This window comes from Peromyscus maniculatus, chromosome 3 (genome assembly GCF_049852395.1).
Source record: "Peromyscus maniculatus bairdii isolate BWxNUB_F1_BW_parent chromosome 3, HU_Pman_BW_mat_3.1, whole genome shotgun sequence".
Taxonomy (NCBI): domain Eukaryota; kingdom Metazoa; phylum Chordata; class Mammalia; order Rodentia; family Cricetidae; genus Peromyscus; species Peromyscus maniculatus.
Window position 1 is genome coordinate 166,796,267 of NC_134854.1, and position 20,081 is coordinate 166,816,347.

Below are 20,081 nucleotides of genomic sequence, written 5' to 3' on the forward strand. Positions count from 1 at the left end.
CACCCTACATCTGCGTCTCAGAAAGTCACGGAAGAGGAGGTGGAAAGACGGCAGAGCCAGAGGGGACACCCGCTGAGAGGGTCTTCTGTGTGCCAGGGGACCTGCACCTATGAACACTAAACAGCACAGTTGCCTCCCAGTGGCCAACACTGGACACAAATGAGCAATGCTGAATGGACTCAGCAGGTTGTATATACATATGTATGTATATACATATAACAATAAGGGAGAGGTCATGAGTTTGGAGGAGAGAGAAGCTGGAGGGGGAGAGTGGGTCAGACATGATCAATGCAGTCAGTGTTTATGTGTGGAGTTCTTAAAAATAAAATTACTTTAAAAAGAATTTTATGTTCCCTAAACCTTGAATTTTATATTTATTTTATGAGATAAAAGGTTGGACATATCAGTTAATATATTCATAATTCACTCAAGGTCCTAAAAGTCCCTGAAATCAAATGCTTTCTAAAAATAATTTGCTGACAACAGAAAGACTTTGTCCCTTAGGCCTGTGATCTTTACTTTATTTCAGATAGGCACTGTTTTCAGACAATCTATAGATATCAACTGACAATGTATTCCTTTCCAAACTCAGCACAATGTGTTAATGTTAACTATTAATAAATGTCATGATTTTTGCATTAAGTGCCATATGTGGTTAATACAAAAGCTAATTATTTTAAGAAGCAAATAAAACAATAAAAAGAACATGTAACTGCAGGTTACTAGAAAGCAAATTAATTTACTGGTATGTTATGTACTTCAGAGTTCTGTACTAAACTGCTATGCCTTCCTAGAGCAGAAGGAAGCATGTGGCAAGGTTCCAAAGTCACTTGGAAATTTGTTTCTTGAGATGCTCTGACCACACCAGGTATTTTGGAGACCTGTGGTGGGTACCTCTGAACTAGCCTCAAATGGTCCCTAATTTCTGCCATCTATGTTCCTGTGGAATTCTCTCTCTACTTCTACCCAATCACACAAAACTGACGGATATGGGATCTATAGTAATGTTTTAAAACGCTATGGCTGTGTCTAGATGCCCTCTCTCCTCTCTGGAATCCCTCACTTTTAAGGGAAATGTCTTAGTTTGGAGGTTGAAGCCCACCGTGGAGAGGAAGGCACAGCAGGGACTCCAGACAGCTGCTTTCCTGCGTCCACAGCCAGGAGCAGAGAACAATGAGTGTGGTGCTCAGATCTTTCTCCATTTCCTGCAGTCTGGGATCTCCACCAGGGGATCAGCCCGGCTATAGTTAATGAGTCTTCCTACATCAACTAACCTAATCAGGACAATCCCTTACAGGCTCAGCAGCCCATCTCTCAGTGATTCTCCGGCCGTCAAGCTGCAGCCAACACTAATCATCACTGGAAGCCAACACTAACCACCACCAGAAACCAACACTAACCACCACCAGAAACCAACACTAACCACCACCAGAAACCAACACTAACCACCACCAGAAACCAACACTAACCACCACCAGAAACCAACACTAACCACCACCAGAAACCAACACTAACCATCACCAGAAACCAACACTAACCACCACAGGAAGCCAACACTAACCACCACCAGAAGCTAACACTCACCACATCACTGGAGGAAATGCTTTGTCTTGAGGCAGACTTGTACCAAACTCTATGAGGCAGCTAGGAAGTGGATCTCCTCTCAGTCCACTCTCGAGATGACAGCAGCCATGCCAAGCACCTTGACAGTCCCTCTGAGAATGCCCCTGAGCAAACACCGCCCACAGACACCACCTCCACATTTAAAACTCACAGAAACTGAAATAAGTGTCGAGTGTCACTTGATACACAGCAAGGCATCACTGGTACTGTAACTCAAAACATAAAACATGCAGATTTCATTCATGAAGCCACTGACCTGTGCCAGGATGTTTTGTTCCCTCATTAGTTTTTGCCGTTCCCGATTTGGCTTGGTGATGACCACATCCAGAACATCCTGTCCATTGTTAGTCACATCTGCCACAAAGAAGATGAGGTCTTCCAACAACTTAGTTACAAACCTATCCCAAAGAAAAGATTGTGACAATTTTGGACTATTAAAAATTAAGTCTGAGAAACACTAAGAAAGTTAAACTATTTTTTAAGAAAACATATTAAATCAACAAAATATAATATCTAATGCATTTGCTACTTATTTCGACAATATTTCCTGTCTAGTTCCTCCCACCCTCCATTCCAATTCTAGCTCTAATCAAATATTGCAAATGGTTAATAAATAAAATCCTGTGACAACAGGTAACATCAGCAGGCTAAAGTGAGACTGAGTCTGAATAAGTCTCTGCTCAATGGACATTTAGCCTGAACATAAATATTTTCTCTTGCTGATTCCATAACTAGAATTAGGTGTTTGGACATGAAAAACAAAAGGCTCAGTTGTGTTGTGACTCTAGATTACTCTTAAAAACGGTAACTGTTAATGAGATAATGAGCAGAACATTTTTTTTTTACTTTTTATTTTATCATATAAATATCTATGCGGGTGTTTAGCCCAAGGAGGCCAGAAGAGGGCATCAGATGCCCTGGAGCTGGAGTTACATACAGATGATGGTGAGATGCCATGTGGGTGCTGGGAACTGAGCCTTGGTCCTTTGGGAGAACAGCCAGCCAATGCTTTTAACCACTGAGCCATCTCTCCAGCTCAAGAACATTAAGTCTTGATGGAGGGCCACTACGCATTATTCCTAAGGTATAGAGGTGCCTTTGGTGATGATGAGGATGATAGCCAAAGACACCACGCTTCTTGTTCACTCGTTTACTTATATGTCAAGAAAAAAACAAACCAAACAACAACAAAACCACCTGGTGGCTGTTGTCAGCTGAACTCCATGCAATCTTACTAATTTCCTGCTAATAAACGATTTCCTCTGTGACTTAGTTTAAAGCAATTCCTCCAAATTCAAACATTCTACCCTGCCTGGAGGGAGAAGGGGGCTCATGAGACTGAGAAAGTAACACAAAGCCTCACATGTCTGGGAAGCTGAGACCTTCAAGATTCACAAGACTGCTGCCAGGGTTCTAGGACTGTGGGGGATGCTGGGAAGAGAGGCTGTGGGGCTCACGGAGCTGCCTACAGGGAGTTCCCAATGCAGCTGCATGAGTCATCACCCCTGCTGGGGTGGCTCTCCTGATGGCAGCTGCTCCTGAGTCACCCCCATCCACATCCCAATTATTAGCTCTTCAAGTGAGACCTGGCTGGCATCATTATTTTGGTCTGACATAGGTTCCCTATCTGAGGTGAGTAGCTGTCTGCTCACACACCCCTAAGAAAAGCCATGCAACAGACTTCCTGTCAGATTTAGCAAAGTTGGATAAGATACATATTATGTATTTTAAAGGACACACACCTGAAAATATAAAAGGCCACATGGGTCAAGAACAAAGTAAGAATAACTCAGCCAAGAGTAAGCTAAGGGGTGCTGGAGGGGCGTGTGAGGGGCCAAACGGAAGCTGTGGAGGGACTGATGGAGGAGGGCCCCTCCTGCGGAGAGCCTCAAAACTCCAGAGCCCTGTGTGGGCTGCAGCAAGGCAGATGCCCAGGGGACAGGAAGCTCAGGAGCTGTCCGCCTGTGGTCACAATGACTCGTGCCTCACCTCAGCAAGGGCATGAGTTCTCACCCTCAACACCACTCCTCATCCTGGTGGAGAGGAGTCAGGTGGAGGCTGTGCAACAGAGAGAAAATGAATGAGCACAGAGAGAAAAAGCAATAATGTTCCACCCAAGGAAAGCCCACATAATTAAACTGCAAAACACACAGAAAACTGGCATTAGGAAAGACAGCCATCATGCTAAAAATCAGAAAGCTGACTCATCGCTAATAAGATTCAAATGACAAAGTCATTCCTAAGTGACATTTAAATGAGTGTATTGTCAGTCTTCAACAGATAGAGAAAGAACTTGCCATAAAAAATACATATAATTTAAAATAGTAGCTATGAATGAAGAGTAGGTGGGCAGGCAAAGAACCAGCAGAAATCTGAGAAATAAAAAGTATACATATAATCACCTAATAAAAGTCCAGGTTATAAGAAAAATTAGCTCGCCGGGCGGTGGTGGCGCACGCCTTTAATCCCAGCACTCGGGAGGCAGAGGCAGGCGGATCTTTGTGAGTTCGAGGCCAGCCTGGGCTACCAAGTGAGTTCCAGGAAAGGCGCAAATCTACACAGAGAAACCCTGTCTCGAAAAACCAAAAAAAAAAAAAAAAGAAAAAAAAGAAAAATTAGCAGTTATAACACAGCATCGAAAGGATGCAGACAAGAGCATATAGAGATTTTTTAAAGCCAATTATAAAAGAGAAGGTAAAGAGTTCAAGGACACCCTGGGCTCTAGGAAACCAGGTCTCACAAAAAGAAAGGAAGGGGGAATGGAGAGAAGAGAGAACAGAGAGAAGGAATAAGGGAGGGAGGAAAGGAAGGAGTTAGAGAGGAAAGAGGAGGAGGGCAGGGGAGGAAGAAAAGGAAGAAAGAAGAGAAGGCGAGATGGAAGAGGGAGGGAAGAGGGAGGGAGGGAGGGAGGGAGGGAGGGAGGGAGGGAGGGAGGGAGGGAGGGAGGGAGGGAGGGAGGGAGGGAGGGAGGGAGGAAGGAAGGAAGGAAGGAAGGAAGGAAGGAAGGAAGGAAGGAAGGAAGGAAGGAAGGAAGGAAGGAAGGGTAGATCATAATTTATATGACGTGTTGATGAGAATCTCCACTCTGCCCTGTTTGTTGCATGAAGACCTGGTGGGCTTCTTGAGGGTTCTGGGTTTGGAAGCAAGTGTGGCCTGGTCTTGGGCTGGCTGGACAAGCATCCTGCCACTGAGCCATGTCCCCAGCCTCTAGCTGCATGAAAACAAGGACACACAGCCTTTACCTTTGCAGCAACCAAGGAGCACATCTGTGTGGCCAGCACCTGGCACCTATCAAGAGCTCAATCTCACGGAACTGGCTGCATCAGCCGACCCTCTGTGGACAAATTAGGTCCCACAGAGTGCAGCACGGTAAGAAGTGTGTGCTGTGCCCTCAGGCTCCAGGTAGCAGTTGGCACCTCAGGACCCTCCCTCCCATGACGCATGCACGCACCCCTCACACTCTGCTTTCTTGGTGCAGTCATGTAGAATACAAAGAGAAAATTCAAATGAAAACATCTAAGGCTGAGGAGGCTGAAGCCTGACCGAGGTCTGCACCCACAGAGCCCCTTCGTGGGGTGACTACAAAAAGCACAGTGGGGAGAAGAGCGAGATCCAGCAGCACAGGCCCTTGGAGGGAGGTCTGCAGTGTTCCAAAACCCTCCCTTGGACCTTAGTTTTGAATAAAAAGCACAGCTAATAGTAACTTCACTCTCAGTGGGGGATCAGGGCTGCCAGTGATTCTCAGAAAGAGTTTTCTCCTGAATTCTAAAGTGGGGGACTAAGAACCCATTCACTTCTCTGAAGCATGGACAGCATCAGGATGAGGGTGAATCAGCAAATGCAACTTCCCAGTTCTCAGGCACAGTCTCCTTGCTATTATTTTTCACTAAAGCAGAAGAGAAGGAAAGTGAAAGGAGAAATTAAAAAAAAATAGGGTCAGGGGTCATCCTGATCCACCAACCTCCTAAGACACATCATGAAGGGTTGAGTTCCCTCCCACAAGAACTGGGGGAGAATGGCCTGTAGAAAGAAGCACCCAGAGAGGCTGAACACTCAATAGATACTTCAAGTTTACCTAAGGAGACCTCTTAGAGAAGCGTGTAACTTCCTGTGAATGCAGGAGAGGGACAGACAGAAATGGATTCATCAAGAGAGGCACAAGAGGAAAACACCCCATCTGCACACTGAAATGCACTTCTGTTGTGAGTTGGCTCTGGTCTCTTGTAGCCATGTGAGTGGCCGGTGTCTGCTCCTGGCCTCCTTCATTGGCCACCACAGGGTAGACATATGAGGACAGTTGTCAAACCCAGGCTCCCACAGGGAAAGCAGTGGTAGGAACAGAGGAAGCTGAAAACCATTTGACTGTTTGTCAGCATAGCATACTGACAACGTTTAGTTAAGAGGTATACAGTATGGTGTATGTCTGAAGGTCTCTGGAACTTATGAACTTAGAGACAGAACACTCACAGACTGTTATGGTGGGTTTATCCATCCTGTTTCCTTCCTACTCAGTTCAAAACTTGTTAGAGTCACGCACATCATCACACATATGTAATAGTTCACTCCTATTCCCAGCTATTCTATTGTATGAGCATAGTACAATTTTATCATTCTTCAACTATGACCAACATGGATGGCCTTAAGTGAGGGGTGTCTAGAACAAGGCTGGACATTTCTGCCCTTCCGTTCTGGGAATTCTTTTGAACAGATGTTCAAGAATGTCCAACTGAGGAATGAAGCCAATGAGCCACAGCATTTTCTTCTCTGACTTTGCCTGTTGTGGAATATTATTTTAAGATGTATTACATGTGTTTATGCTGTGGAACATTTGTTTAATGATACAAAGATGTGTTGCATTCTTTTATGTTGCATTTGTTTAACTCTGTGAAGCTGTTACTTTGCCTGCCTAACACACCTGATTGGTCTAATAAAGAGCTGAATGGCCAAAAGTGAGTCAGGAAAAAAGGATAGATGGAGCTGGCAGGCCAAGAGAATATATAGGAGAGGATCAAGAAACAAGAAAAAGAAGAGAGGAGTACTCGAGGGGCCAGCCACCCAGCTACACAGCAAGACATGGAGTAAGAAGTAAAAGTATACAGAAATAGAGACAGTAAAAGCCCAGAGGCAAAAGGTACTCGGGATAATTTAAGGTAAGGAAAGCTGGCAAGAAATAAGCCAAGCTAAGGCCAGGCATTCATAAGTAAGAATAAGCCTCCATGTGTGTTTTATTTGGGAGCTGGGTGGTGGACCCCCAAAAGAGCAAAGAACAGAGTAAAGAGTAAAAAAGAACTACATTTGTCATTCCTGGCTGGGCTGTTTGGCAAGGGGCTTGTATGGCAATGGTTGGAGGTGAGAACACCAATGCACACAGCCAGAGACTCCGCAAATGACTCCTTATTGTTCAAAGTCTACAGCAGAGCATGGCGGGGGGGGGGGGGGGGGGGGGCATCTTTGCTCTGAGGTCCTGAGAGCACCCAGCTGTCAGTCACATGACTGGATCCCCCACTTACTATGCATGTACTTTCACCCAGTGGAGTTTAACCGCCACTTCCTTTAGGCAAAATGGGGAACAGCTATTGGAGTGCTCTGTGAAGAATTAGGGCACAAAGTGGAGACACAATGACTTCTAGCTATCAATAGCCTTCTTTTTCTCACATACTTATAAATAAATGAATAATCAATCAAGGACCCAGTTTCTCTGAGTGAGTGACACAAGCAGAAGCACACTTTCTTTTCTGATATTACATGTTTGATCAGTCTGTGGTATCAGAGCTGAGAAATGTATCATGAATCCAAAAAATACAAAACTCTACATCTAAACACCAAATCAAGCATGGTCCTGTGAATCTTTAAAAAGCTTTCCAAAAAAAAAGAGCACAGAGAAACTGAAATCATCTGTTTTCAAGCCAAGATAAAATGGAAAAAATAAGTATTCCATCAGACATTTCTAGGTTTATTTTCTATTTTTATTTATGTGTGTGTATGTGTATGTGTATATGTGCATGTGAGTGCAGTGCCTGTGGAGGCCAGAGGAGGGTGCAAGGCCCTTGGACCTAGAGTCACAGGTAGTTAAGAGCCATCTGCTGCGGGTGCTGGCAAGCATTCTTCACTGCTGAACCATCATCAGAAGCCAGGCTGCTGCTATGGAGAATATTCTAAATGTTCTGTTAGAGCCATTTGGTTTACTGTAAGAACTGACGTGTGTGTGTGTGTGTGTGTGTGTGTGTGTGTGTGTGTGTGTGTGTGTGTGTGTGGTAGCGGTGGTTGTTGTTGCCGCTGCTGCTGTTGTTGTTTAGGAGATTAGATTTTTTTTTAACTAGTTTTGAGGGATAAGGTCTTATGTAGCCCAGGCTGGCTTTGAGCTTGCTATGCAGCTGAGGATGACCTTGAGCTCCTGACCCTGCAGCCTCCACCTCCTGAGTGCTGGAATCACAAGCCTTCACTCCCACACCCAGGTCCACCGTTGACCCTTAAGGATTCAGTTTCACATTTGAAATCCACTCACCTCCTCTCGTTCTGAGTGATGCTGCCATTCTCCAGCTTTTTGACCGTGGTTGCCAGCACTTTGTTGGCATCATTGGCGAAGTCCAAGTCTCGGACCTCAGACAGCGGGACACACACGATGGCAAAGGCTTCTTTGTCTTCTTTAGTCTGGCAGGTTCCGATCTGCAATATGTGTTTCCATTGAACAACTGCACAGTCTCTAGAGACCACGATCCTCAGTACCCAGATACACTGGGTGGGTGTGGACAAGACAGAGAAACTCCAAAACCATCATCACAATGAAAGGCTTTCCATGCCCATTTCTTGCCCTGTTCCTGAAGAGACCCCAAAGAGTGTTTCTTTCACATGCCACTCCTCTGTCTCAAATAATTCCAAGTAGAGAAGATGCCCCTGGAATTCTCTCATGCCCTTTTGATATCTGCATCCCACCCTGCTGAGCCATAGCCCTGCCACCCAGGTCAGAGACCTGAGCCACTGGTAGACATTCCCTCCCACGCAATCAGCTGCAACCAGTTCTAATGCCTGAAAGATGGACTGTCAGTCACACTCAGTCCTGCGAACGCAGCAGCCGGCAGACAAACCAGCCCCAGGCACACTTACTTTCAGCATGACGGGCCTCTCTTCCTCCGTGTCTATAGGGATGCTGGTGCTTGTTACCCACGTATTGGTGCATAAATGCCTTAACCGCACATAGGAGTTCCTAAAAGCAAATGATATAAAAACACGGAGAGCTGACAAGAGGGCTCAGAGGACAAAGGGGCTTGCTACCCAGTGATGAGGACCTAAGTTCAATCCCCAGAACCCACTGAAGATGGAAGGCAAGAACCACCTCTACAAAGCTGTTCTCTGACCTACACAAACAGACAATATTTTTCATTACCACCCTCTGCATATTGACATATTCAGCAAATCCATATATGAACATTAAATGTCATAGACTAGTAACTGTCTCAGGATCTATCTGGAATAAGAAATAATTCTTAGATTCAGGCTGCTCTGGAACACAAAGCTTCACTTCCTGGGCCAGGGGCTCCTGGGCCATCAGCATCACCAGGAACCTTGTCAAAAATGCAAATTCTAAGACCTCACTGGTCCACTGTGGGGTGTGGTCCACAAAGACTAGTTTATCCTGTCCCCAGAAAGCTACTAACCTAAATGTACCTATAGCCTGTGGTGGTTTGAAAGAAAATGGTCCCCCAAAGGAGTGGCACTATTAGGAAGTGTGGCCTTTGGGGAGTAGGTGTGGTCTTGTTGGAGGACGTATGTCGCTGTGGGTGTGGGCTTTGAGGTCTTTTTCTCAAGCTTCCCTCAGTGTGACAGTCAGTTGACTTCCTGTTGCCTGCAAGATGCAGCACTCTCAGCTCCAGCACCATGTCTGTCTGCCAAAATGCTCCCCTTCATGATCATGATGGACTGAAGCTCTGAAACTGTAAGCAAGCCACCTCAATTAAATGTTTCCTTTATAAGAGTCACCATGGTCATGATGTCTCTTCACAACAATAAAACTCTAAGACATAGCCCCTGAATCACAGAGTTGCTGTGGCATTGAGGGCATACTTAGAGCAGCTAAATAAATAACTAGTTCTGAATCATCCAAAAGGCACAATCTCAAGACAAGGCTGAGCAGCCAGCTGCTTGGACTTCTAGCTCAGACCTCACACCATAAACCACATCTTTTGTTCCCTTAGTGACGCTTCTCAGATTTCTGGGGGTTTGTTGGTAGTCGTGGTGTTTAATTCGGGAGCACCGACTCTAGTTCCTAAGTGAGAAGATGAAAACAATTGTCAGGGTGACGAGGAGAGGAGAGGAGGAGGGCGGGGAATGAGAACAAAGTCTGGTGATGTACAGGAAGATGCCACTGTGAAGCCATCACTGTATGCTAACTTAAAATTTAAGATTTTATTTAAATTCTGTGTACATCATTGAGTGTAGTGCCCATAGAGGCCAGAAGGGGGCACCAGATCGCCTAGAGCTGGAGTTACAGGAGGTTGTGAGCAACCTGTGTGGACACTGGGAACTGAACTCAGGCCCTCTAGAAAAGCAGTATGCAGTGGTTCTTAACCACTGCACCGTCTCTCCTGCCTCAAAAAAATATAAGAAAATGTTTGTGGTAAATAAGTTTCTTTGGGCATGAGTTAGGTCTGTTTGCCACTAATTCAGTGTGAAGAATCAACAATGCATACTACATAAGGTGTCTTTACCAAACACACACACAAGCTGTGTGCTGACTGGACAGTTGGCAGGTGCATTTCAGCCATGAGCTCACAAGACTCACACCCTGTGTCCTCCAGGGGCAACAGTTCCACACTTGACCATTTCTTGAGTCAGCAGTAACAAAAATTACCTGTGTCGGCACCGTGGCAGAATACCTGGAGAGGGCACCTAGAGCTACTCAAACAGCGCCTTTCCCACCTCCTCCCTTATTCCAACAATTTCTTCAACAAGAGTGCACAGTGCCATTAAAATAAAAAGCCTGTCGCTTAGTGTTCAGCCTAAAGCTAAGATGTAAATACGTCACACAGCCTGAGGTGTAACATTTTAGGACCAAACAGAAGACATGACGTCACACGCCTCAGAGAAACTCGTCATCAGGGTTCTCGCTCACTCATAACAGCAGATAAAGTACACAGTGAGCTTCAGTCTAGAATGGCAAGCACCTAACCCTTGTCCAAATAACCAGAGACGCCTGTCTGAGCCCAGTATTCTCTGCACTGGCCTAGGTAGATGATGTCATCTCCACCTGCTGTCCCCCACTGTCCTAAGCTATAGGAAATGGGAGCATAGCACACTACGTGGTGGCCAGCTCCTCTATTTGATTCTCACATTTTCCACTACAGGTGACCTTCCTTTCTTCAAAATGCTTGTAATGTGGTTTAAATGATACATGACTCCCATGGGCTCATATGTTTCAATGCTTGTTTTCCAGCTGGTGGCCTTGTTAGAAGAGGTGTGTCATTTGGGGTCAGCTTTGAAGCTCCAAAAGTCTTACCCCATTATAGTTGGTTCTCTCTCTCTCTCTCTCTCTCTCTCTCTCTCTCTCTCTCTCTCTCTCTCTCTCTGCCTGGTGGTTATTGCTCAGCATGTAAGCACTCAGCTACCGCTCTGCACCATGCCTGCCTGCTGCCATGTTCCCCACAATGATGGTCATGAACTCTAACCCTTTGGAACCATGAATCCCCAAATGCTTTCTTTTACAAGTTGCCTTGGTCATAGTGTCCCTTCACAGCATTAGAAAAGCAACAAAGGCAGCCTGGAACCAGAGTAGTTGAGGTTTCAGGGGTTTGTTGTTGTTGTTGTTGTTGTTGTTGTTGTTGTTGTTGTTTAAAGCATTTCCATGTCAGTTTTAATTAGCTATCTTGGAATAAGACTCAAGTCTAAACATGATGTTCATTTATATTTCATGTGTGCCTTAGCCATGTAGGCCAAAGGTAATTTTATACAATATTTTAAGTATACCTGCATTTTAGCTGCAATCCATCACACAAAGTCAGGTGTAGGATTTTCTACTTGTGGCATCATATTGGTTCTCAAAAACTACTTGGGTCATTTCAGATTAGATTTTCAGCTCAGGGATGCTCTCAGTCTGGATGCACCCCTGGAGTCGGCCAACACTATTGAGTTGCAAACTGAGTAGAGGACACAGAGTAATAACATGATCTATAAGGATTTAGGAACTAAGTAACTCTGGGACTGTGTCACAGGTATTTGCTGGCTGTCAGGTTTGACATGGTCTGGTTGTCTATGATATAAGGGCCCTGCTGTGGAGTGATGGTTCAGGGCAGACTTTTCATTCCATGCTCCAAGATCAAACTCCACCTTATGAGCACAGACAGGCCAATTAGTTTGTCCTTCTAAGTCACCGTCTCCCAAACTCTGCTGTCTGTCACCTGGGAGGCTCCTATAAACCCAAAGTCTAAGTTGTAACACACACCAGTTAAACCAGTGTCTAGAGTGGGAGGTAGGCATCAGGACTGGTCCTGATTGCTAAGAGTCTATTGGGCAGGAAAGACTGGGAACCCTACTCTAGTCCATTAACCCAAGAAGCCCAGTCTGGGGCTTGCTAGATCACTCACCCAGCCCCACTGCAGACCAAGGAATCACAAACTGTATCTAGCAGATCCCCATGGCTGACCTGGGATTTCACCAGGCTAAAGCACCTCGGTGGAACTCTGTCCTCTGAGCATAAGGGCCATTACCATCTTAATCAGAACAGGTGTGACTGTCCCCCAAGATTGGACCTGTTGTTCCCTCATGGGGAGGTGGGGAGGGGTAATTAAACCCTCAGCTGAGGAAGCCACTACTTTCTGCGTTTCCCAACTACATATAGTCTCATGAAGTTCTAGAATACATGGTAGATAAAGGTTAGCTGAAGAGGGGTGCCATCTGTACAGCATGTGGAGGTTGCCATGCATGCTGGAGTCAAGCTTTTCAGTGACACAGCTGTTTGGGGTTACACACATTCCTGTAAGAAACCCCTCATAAACTCCCCGGTCTACTCACTGGACTTGAGTGAAATCTTTCCTTTGGTCTGTTGTTGGTGCCTCATGTTCGGGAACATTTGTTCACATTCCTCCAGGAAAAGATCATACAGTAGGAGTTTAAGGTTTGAGAAATACTGCATTCCATATTGGAATCCCGCGGGTAATGCTTTTAAGAGATGCAGTGTCCACATCTCACCAGCAGCAAGACTGACTTCATTGCTCTCAGAAGGGCCAGGACCCATTGCTCAGATCTTTCTCAGCCAGTCTGAGAAGACCTGCTCTAACTCAGCCTCTGACCTCTGACTTCTGATCTCCAACCTATGAGAGTTACCCAGGATGAAGCCAGAAAATAGTCAAGAAGAACTTGGCATGGGGCTTGGCCCATAGAAAGTATTCACAGATTTCGTATGAGGATGTAAGAGTGGCTAGTGTTAAAAGTTTATTGTTAGCTATAAACAGTGAATGACAGCTGAATCACATTAACACAAAATCCTTCACAGCAGGGAAAAGAACCTCAACCCTTCTGAATAGCAGTAGCTACCACCACTGTGCAAAGTGAGACTTAGTAACCTTGTGGTGGGTCTGTGCTCCTGGCGGAGAGTTCTCACCATCTTTAACCAAATTCTCCTACATTGAATTCAAGAAAGACATCATTTTTGCTGACTTAGATCTAAAATGAGTTAAGTCAGAGTAATAATCAAGGACCCCATATGTCGTATGTATTTTGGAAGAAAATAGCCCCCATAGGGAGTGGCACTATTCGGAGGTGTGGCTTTGATGGAATAGGCGTGGCCTCGTTGGAGGAAGTGTGTCACTGTGAGGGTGGGCTTTGAGGTCTCACACGCTGAAGCCATGCCCAGTGTGGGGCACAGTTCACTCCCTGTAGCCTGCAGATCAAGATGTAGGACTGTCAGCTCCTTCTCCATCACCATATCTGCCTGCATGCCACTCACCATGATGATAACGGGCTAAACCTCTGTAAGCCAGCCTCATTGAAGTGCTTTCCTTTATAAGAGTTGCCTGGTCATAGTCTCTGCACAGCAATGGAGACCCTAACTAAGACAGCATACAAGAAGACAGACACTTGGGTCAGGCCAGTGCAGCAGAGTGCATGTCTTCACGGGCTGCATTAGTGAGCAAGGAGGCGGGGGAGACGGACTCACAACAAGGGGGTTCTCAGATCTCTTCATATCTCTTCCCAGTGTGGCTTCATTGAATAAATCTCCTTTTTCAACTTTCTGTTTTTAATTTGGCTCTTTTAATTGGCTTAATGAGCACAGGTGGCAGGACCTGACTTGGGGCACTGACTGTGGCCCACAAGTTTGAGAGCAACCTGAGCTCATGTGTCCATTGGTCTGATGACCCCATTTCTCATCTTGATTCCCACGGCATGTCCTGCCTTGTAATTGGCAGTCAACAAATACTTCTTAGCTGAACCACTAACAAAATGAACAAGTAAATGAGCTAAGCAGGAAATCTGACAGGTAAATGATAAAATTTAGACTAAAAATACTATTAGATTATTTTTCATTGTTGTGACCAAAGGCTACACCATTAATAAGAATAAATGACTCTAATAAATTTTTCAGAGCTTCTTTGGTACTGCACATTTTAATTATTTATACAAATAAAACACGCTATGTTAATCTGTTCACATGAGAGAGGCATAATGCTTTGCATGCATTTTCTTTACTCATGCTCTCTTCTATTGTAAAAATTGTATTAATATACTTTTTATATAATATAATATATTATATATTATATAATATATATAATAGTTTTCCCAACAGGTAGTACCTGTTGGGAAAACTATTCAAAGAAACATCTGTTCATCCTAATTCTTTGTACTTATTTATTTCTTTTTAGTTTATATTTCTTTTTACCTTGGAACCAGGCAGTCAGCTCTCTGAAGAGTTGTGGCATCAAGTTCAAAAAGGGATGCGATGTCATTTCCATGTGGAACTGAGACCAGGGTGTACATAATCTTCTCCCCTGCCTGACGTTTTTTCTTTGAAGTTGGAAGCTCTCCATCTTTCTGTTGAAGAGGTTTGAGGTTATTCAGTGTCTTCAGATTGAGTGTTAACTGCTCCAATTAATCAGGAGATAAGGTGTGAGTTTGTCTGCCATTCTTTCATTGTATTATAGGAGTGTCTATTCTGACTCCCTCAGAAGATTGGGGCATATAGCCTTTGTACTGATGATGGGCACTCATGAGGCCCATGTTCCTAATCTGAGCATGTCCTTAAGTCACAATAGTTATGGCCCCTTCTCTAGTGGCTTTATACCTACTTACAATGTAGCGATTTGACCCTCTACATTTATGTCAAAAACAGAGAAGAAACAGTGTCCTCTAAACTCCATGGACTCAAGAAGACATACATATTTCTGTTAAAATATTTGAAAACCCTTTAAGCCAGCGGATCTGCCAGCTTTCCCATCATTAGTGGGAACATACCTTCTTAGGTACTTACTATTAGCTACATTTAGGCGGTTTGTAGCTTCTCATCAGGGTAGTGCATATTACAAACACTGGTTGCAAAGGGGTTTCTGTAGACTTGACTTGAGAGAGGTGAGTATAAAGCATTCTGTAGTCCACAACAACACTGCTCAAGTGCAGATCAGAACAGTGCAGCTGTAGATTCCTAGAGCATTTGGTAAACTGTTGCTGTTTCTTCTCTTCTGTTGCCAAAAGAAAACTACTTTTCCACTAATTCTTGCCTTTCAAACATTTTAAATACGACAATATTTATAAATGTGTGGTTTGGAGGAATTGTTTAAATTCTTTTTCCTAATTTTCTTTCTTCAGGTAGATTATTTCAACAAGTAATTTGTAGTGATGACAGTGTTGACTTCAATTTTGGAGTGTAGTAGCTGTGTGAAAGAGTAACCATTTGGTCTTATTGAAGCCAACACAGAACTTGCTGTTGTGTTTTTTCTTATAAATAAAATAGTTATTTTATTTCTGATAAATAAAATAGTTACATACTTAAAAAGAAGGAGGAGGAGGAGGAGAAGATGAAGAACAAGAACAAGAAGAACAAGGAGGAGGAGGAGGAGGAGGAGGAGGAGGAGGAGGAGGAGGAGGAGGAGAAGAAGAAGAAGAAGAAGAAGAAGAAGAAGAAGAAGAAGAAGAAGAAGAAGAAGAAGAAGAAGAAGAAGAAGAAATACAAATGACCAGTGAATCCAGGAGAAGATGCCCAACTCCACTAGTTACAGGGAATGTAAGTCAAAGCCACTGCAGACAGCACACTGCCAGGGACAGCATGACCAAGTCTAGGGATAAATGGCCAAACATGGAGAGAAAGGGAACCTTTGTACCCTGTGGATGGGATGTAAATTGGTGTCATTATCATGAAAACATGTGACCCAGGGATTCTTCCTGTGGGCATGAGGGTGTGAGAAGGATACAGGACCACATTCAAGTACAAAAACTGATATCCCTACCTCACTGAAAGACCTGTACTCCAGACTGGCTGCAGAACTAGTCAAAAAAAATAAAAAATAAAAAATAAAAAAATAAAAAAAAAACTAGTTCATGTAAACAGTCAAAGACAGACAGACAATAGAAAGGAAGAAAAGAAAGAAAGGAGAGAGGGAGAAAGGGAGTTGAAGCATGTAATTTCATTGGCCCATGAGAAGACCTTCCAGGGGTTATGTTATAATAAGCTGTGAATAGCAGCTTTCTCTGGAGGCTCCAAAATGAAACCACAGCCCTGACTGCCAGGAACAGAGGCAGGAAGGGGGGTCATGTGACCGTCTTGTGCAGGACCAATGGAATACTGTGTGTAACCACAAACGTTTTCTTCCTTCCTCCTCCCTTCCTTCCTTCTTTTTAGACAGGGTTGCCCTAAGTAGACCAGGCTGGCCTCAGACTCACAGCAATCCTCCTGTTTCAGCCTGCCAAGTGCTGGGATTAAGAACTTGAGCAACCACTCCCAGCCGGCGCTCCTTCCCAAAGACAAACGCTGTCCTGAGCTCTGATGTTAAACACGGTGAAGAAGGCAGCAGAGGGGAGCAGGTCAGAGGGCTGTGGGCAGAGGGAGGAAGGCCTCTGGAAGGAAGAACAGGAAAAGAGCTTTGGGGATCCTACAATGGTGTCGCTGCCAAGAGCATCACAGCTATGGTGAGCGCTGTTCCTCCCTATGGAGGAGGTGACCGAGGCCGTGAGAGCACAGAGCTGACCAGATGAAGAGTCAGCTCCTACATGAATCAGGGCCTTCATGGACGCCCAGGCAGCGAGATCCAGGCATGCCTCGGTCCGCTTGCTGCTGCTGCAGGACCCAAGCCCCGCAGGCCACATGATTTCTAAGGTCTTCATTCTGGAAGCCAGAGGTCTACACACATGGAGACAGACACTGTCGAGGGCCTTGGTACTGCCTCATCACATGGAGACTACCACACCATGAGCCAGAGCAACTGAGCCCCAGCAGGCTTGGTTGGGCAACAAGTCACATGAACCCACTAGCCCAGGAATCTGTGAGTGAGGTCTCTCTGTCACAGAGTCCATATGTCCACTTCCTCCCAGGGAACCCAACCCCACCGTGACACTGAGGATCAAGTTTGCAACACATGGAACACAGGACAGTGTTTACATAGACAGGGACGGTTATAATTAAAACTGAGCTCAGGGAAGTGAGTCCTTATCGGTTAAAATGAACCATGTTTTGAAGATGGGCTTTATCAACAGAAGACCGGTTCATAACCTGAACAGGTGGAGGGTCAATGTGCACAACTCTGGTACACATTGTATCTGGTGTAGAGGACAAAAGAGGTTGCCAGTATTCTTGGAAAAATACCATATCCCTAAAAGAAGTATGTCATCTAGCTTCCTGACTGAGCGGCCCTCACTTAGCTTACTATAATTTAGCTTTGGATACACACACTCTGGGGTGAAAATGCGTGGACACAGCTCTTTAAATCTCTTTAGTAACTGAATGTTGACAGTATTTGAAGTGTGATCTGTACATCAGTCCTCTATGAGTGCATTTAGTGGGGTTCACCCCACTTTTGAGATGATTTTTGTAGACTTACAAGAAGATTTCAGATCTAGATCCCTAGAAACGGCTCTTAAACTGCTCTCCCTGGTAAGGTCTGCCTACAGTACCCAGTCAGAGTGGTCAGGAGCCTCCCTGTGTTTTGACTGTAATGACTCTTTTCAAAATACATATTTTTAAAAACTCACTGATTAGGGTTAATTAAACAAACCACCTCAAATTATTCATAATATTCGAGGTTTGTAACTACATAGAACACGTGGAATGTGCTATTATATTCCTTCATCCTTGCCATTGGTCCTTAGAAAATAGTTTTAATACACAGAAAATTCCTGTACATAAATAATTTCACAGCTGTGTGTGGAGGAGTGTCTGACATGCCTACATATCTTTTACAAGAGCCTTGTTGTTGGAAGCTTCCTGCCTTGGATCTTCCACACTCTAATTTATTTAACAAACTCTGCTTCATAAACAATTTGGAAGTAAACATTAAGCCTGCCCCTTGGAATTTTTAAGTAATTAAATATGAATAATGAGTTATGATCATACCAGGCACTGGAAGATGTTTTTCTAAGCAGACTCCACAAGGGCTGGTGAAGGCAGGATGGAAACCTGGCTTCTCTGCCCTCCTTCCAGGTCTGTCTTCTTCACTTTGGCTCAGAAGCCAGATTGACCCTGCACATAGGCCCTAGACACTCAAGGAGTGTCCGTCTTCCTGCCCCATCTCAATGCCCTTTGAGACTAAGGGCACAGAGACATCATTGTCCTGAGCCTGCAGTCACCTTGGATTCTAAGAAAAGAAGCCCTCAAAGGGCACAAAGTCCCCCAATGAGGGCAATCACCAGTGAGGGTCCAGCTGCACTCTGAGCAGAAGTGATCTCTGCGAGAACTCATTGATCCAGTCAAGTGATGGTGGCAGCAGCAACTTCTTCAGACAGCCTGGCCTAGAGTGGTAACCAGACAGAGCCTTGACCAGGTCTTATAGTTATGACCCAGTCTTACTCTAGTTAGACCAAGAGCTTGTGTCAGAACCCTGAAGACAGGCGAGCTCACTGGGCCCTCATCTGCTCCTCTCCCCACTGTGGCCACCCTAAAAACGTCTCCTTTCTCTGCTCTTCGATCTCAGTCCTCTCTCTAACTGGTGTATCAGGATGTCAAGCCTGGTCCAAAAACCTGCCAGGGTCATCTGAAAACCCTAGTTACATATATAATAATGAATGTAGCTTCAATAAACAAGAAAGGCAATCCTGTTTCTTTACAGCATGAAGATAATTCTGTTCAAACTCACGGGCTCTGTGGATCCTGTTTATAAACCTGCACTGATTTGCAAGAAAAATCAAAGACGCGGGAACTATAGCTCCCTATAGAGAATTTTGGAAGCATCATAGTTTGCCTTTCATCATAAAAATGTATTAAGAACCAAGAGCTTAAACAGGTGCCTAGTTCAACAGCAGCAAGCTCTCTCTGACACACACCCAGCTTAGGAGCTCAGATCTCAGAATGCCACCTGTCTGTCCACTGGTTGCTTATCAAATAGGCATGTTTCATATAAGTTTGTGTATGCATGGGTGTGGATGTGTACATGGGAATGTGTGTGCATGTCCTCATGTGTGGGTGTATGGGTGTGTGTGTGTGTGTGTGTGTGTGTGTGTGTGTGTGTGTGTTCCAGAGATCATCTGGGACCTCAGTTTTTGAGACAAGATCTCTCACTGGGACTTGGATCTTGACAAGGCCAGGCTGGCTGGCCAGCAGTCCCCAGGAGCCACCTCTGCCTCCCCGGTGCTGGGTTACAGGAAGGCGCCACCAAAGACGGCTACTTTTACGTGGGTGCTGAGTTTGCACTCAGGATCTCATGCTTGCAAGGTGAGCCCTTAGATAACTAGGCTGTCTTCACTGCCCCAGGTCTCCAGGGCTGCACAGGGAAACACTTGCCATTATGCAAAGTTGCAAAGTAGCTGTTGGCTCTGCCTCCTCCAGCCCCCACTCCTGGGGAGGTGCACTTTGGGGCACCCCAGAATACCTTTGTGGTGACTCACGGTGAGTCACCGAATTCTAGGTCAGACATCACATTGCCTGTACTGTTGGAGCCTGAGACACACCGGGAGAAGAGAAGCCGCCTCTTTCTTTTGGAACTGAGGTACAGGCTGCAGGGGGCTGCTGTGCCACTGGCCCCACCCACCCTCCCCATCCCCAAGCTCCCAGCTCAGCCTTGGGGAAGCCACACACTCTGAGCTGCCTAGGAAAGTGGCAAGCACTTTATCTTTGTGAGCCTCCTCCCCAGAGCCTCCTGGTGGGACCCTTTCTGCTTTCTCAGCCTGCATACCTTACTGCCAGTGAGCCTGGAGTAAAACCCAAGGCAACATGAGGTCTGCCAGCACCTGGAACCCCATCTCTGAATTCTGCAGAACAGAATTTGAAAGTACTTTTTCAACAGCTTCCTGTCTCTAGAACATTCCCATGTATATAAATGCACTCGGGT

At 45.1% G+C, this 20,081-nt stretch overlaps 1 protein-coding gene across 1 annotated transcript in view; it reads right to left on the reverse strand.

Annotated features, from left to right (window-relative positions):
- Positions 1-20,081, reverse strand: part of Itpr2 (inositol 1,4,5-trisphosphate receptor type 2) — a 419,948-nt gene that overhangs the window by 293,668 nt on the left and 106,199 nt on the right. Inside the window, exons 11-14 of the mRNA XM_006986630.4 lie at positions 14,492-14,643; positions 8,728-8,827; positions 8,129-8,289; positions 1,880-2,021 (exon numbers count right to left, since the gene is read on the reverse strand). Of these exons, the coding sequence (XP_006986692.1) occupies positions 1,880-2,021; positions 8,129-8,289; positions 8,728-8,827; positions 14,492-14,643 (555 nt within the window). The remainder of the gene's footprint in view (positions 1-1,879; positions 2,022-8,128; positions 8,290-8,727; positions 8,828-14,491; positions 14,644-20,081) is intronic.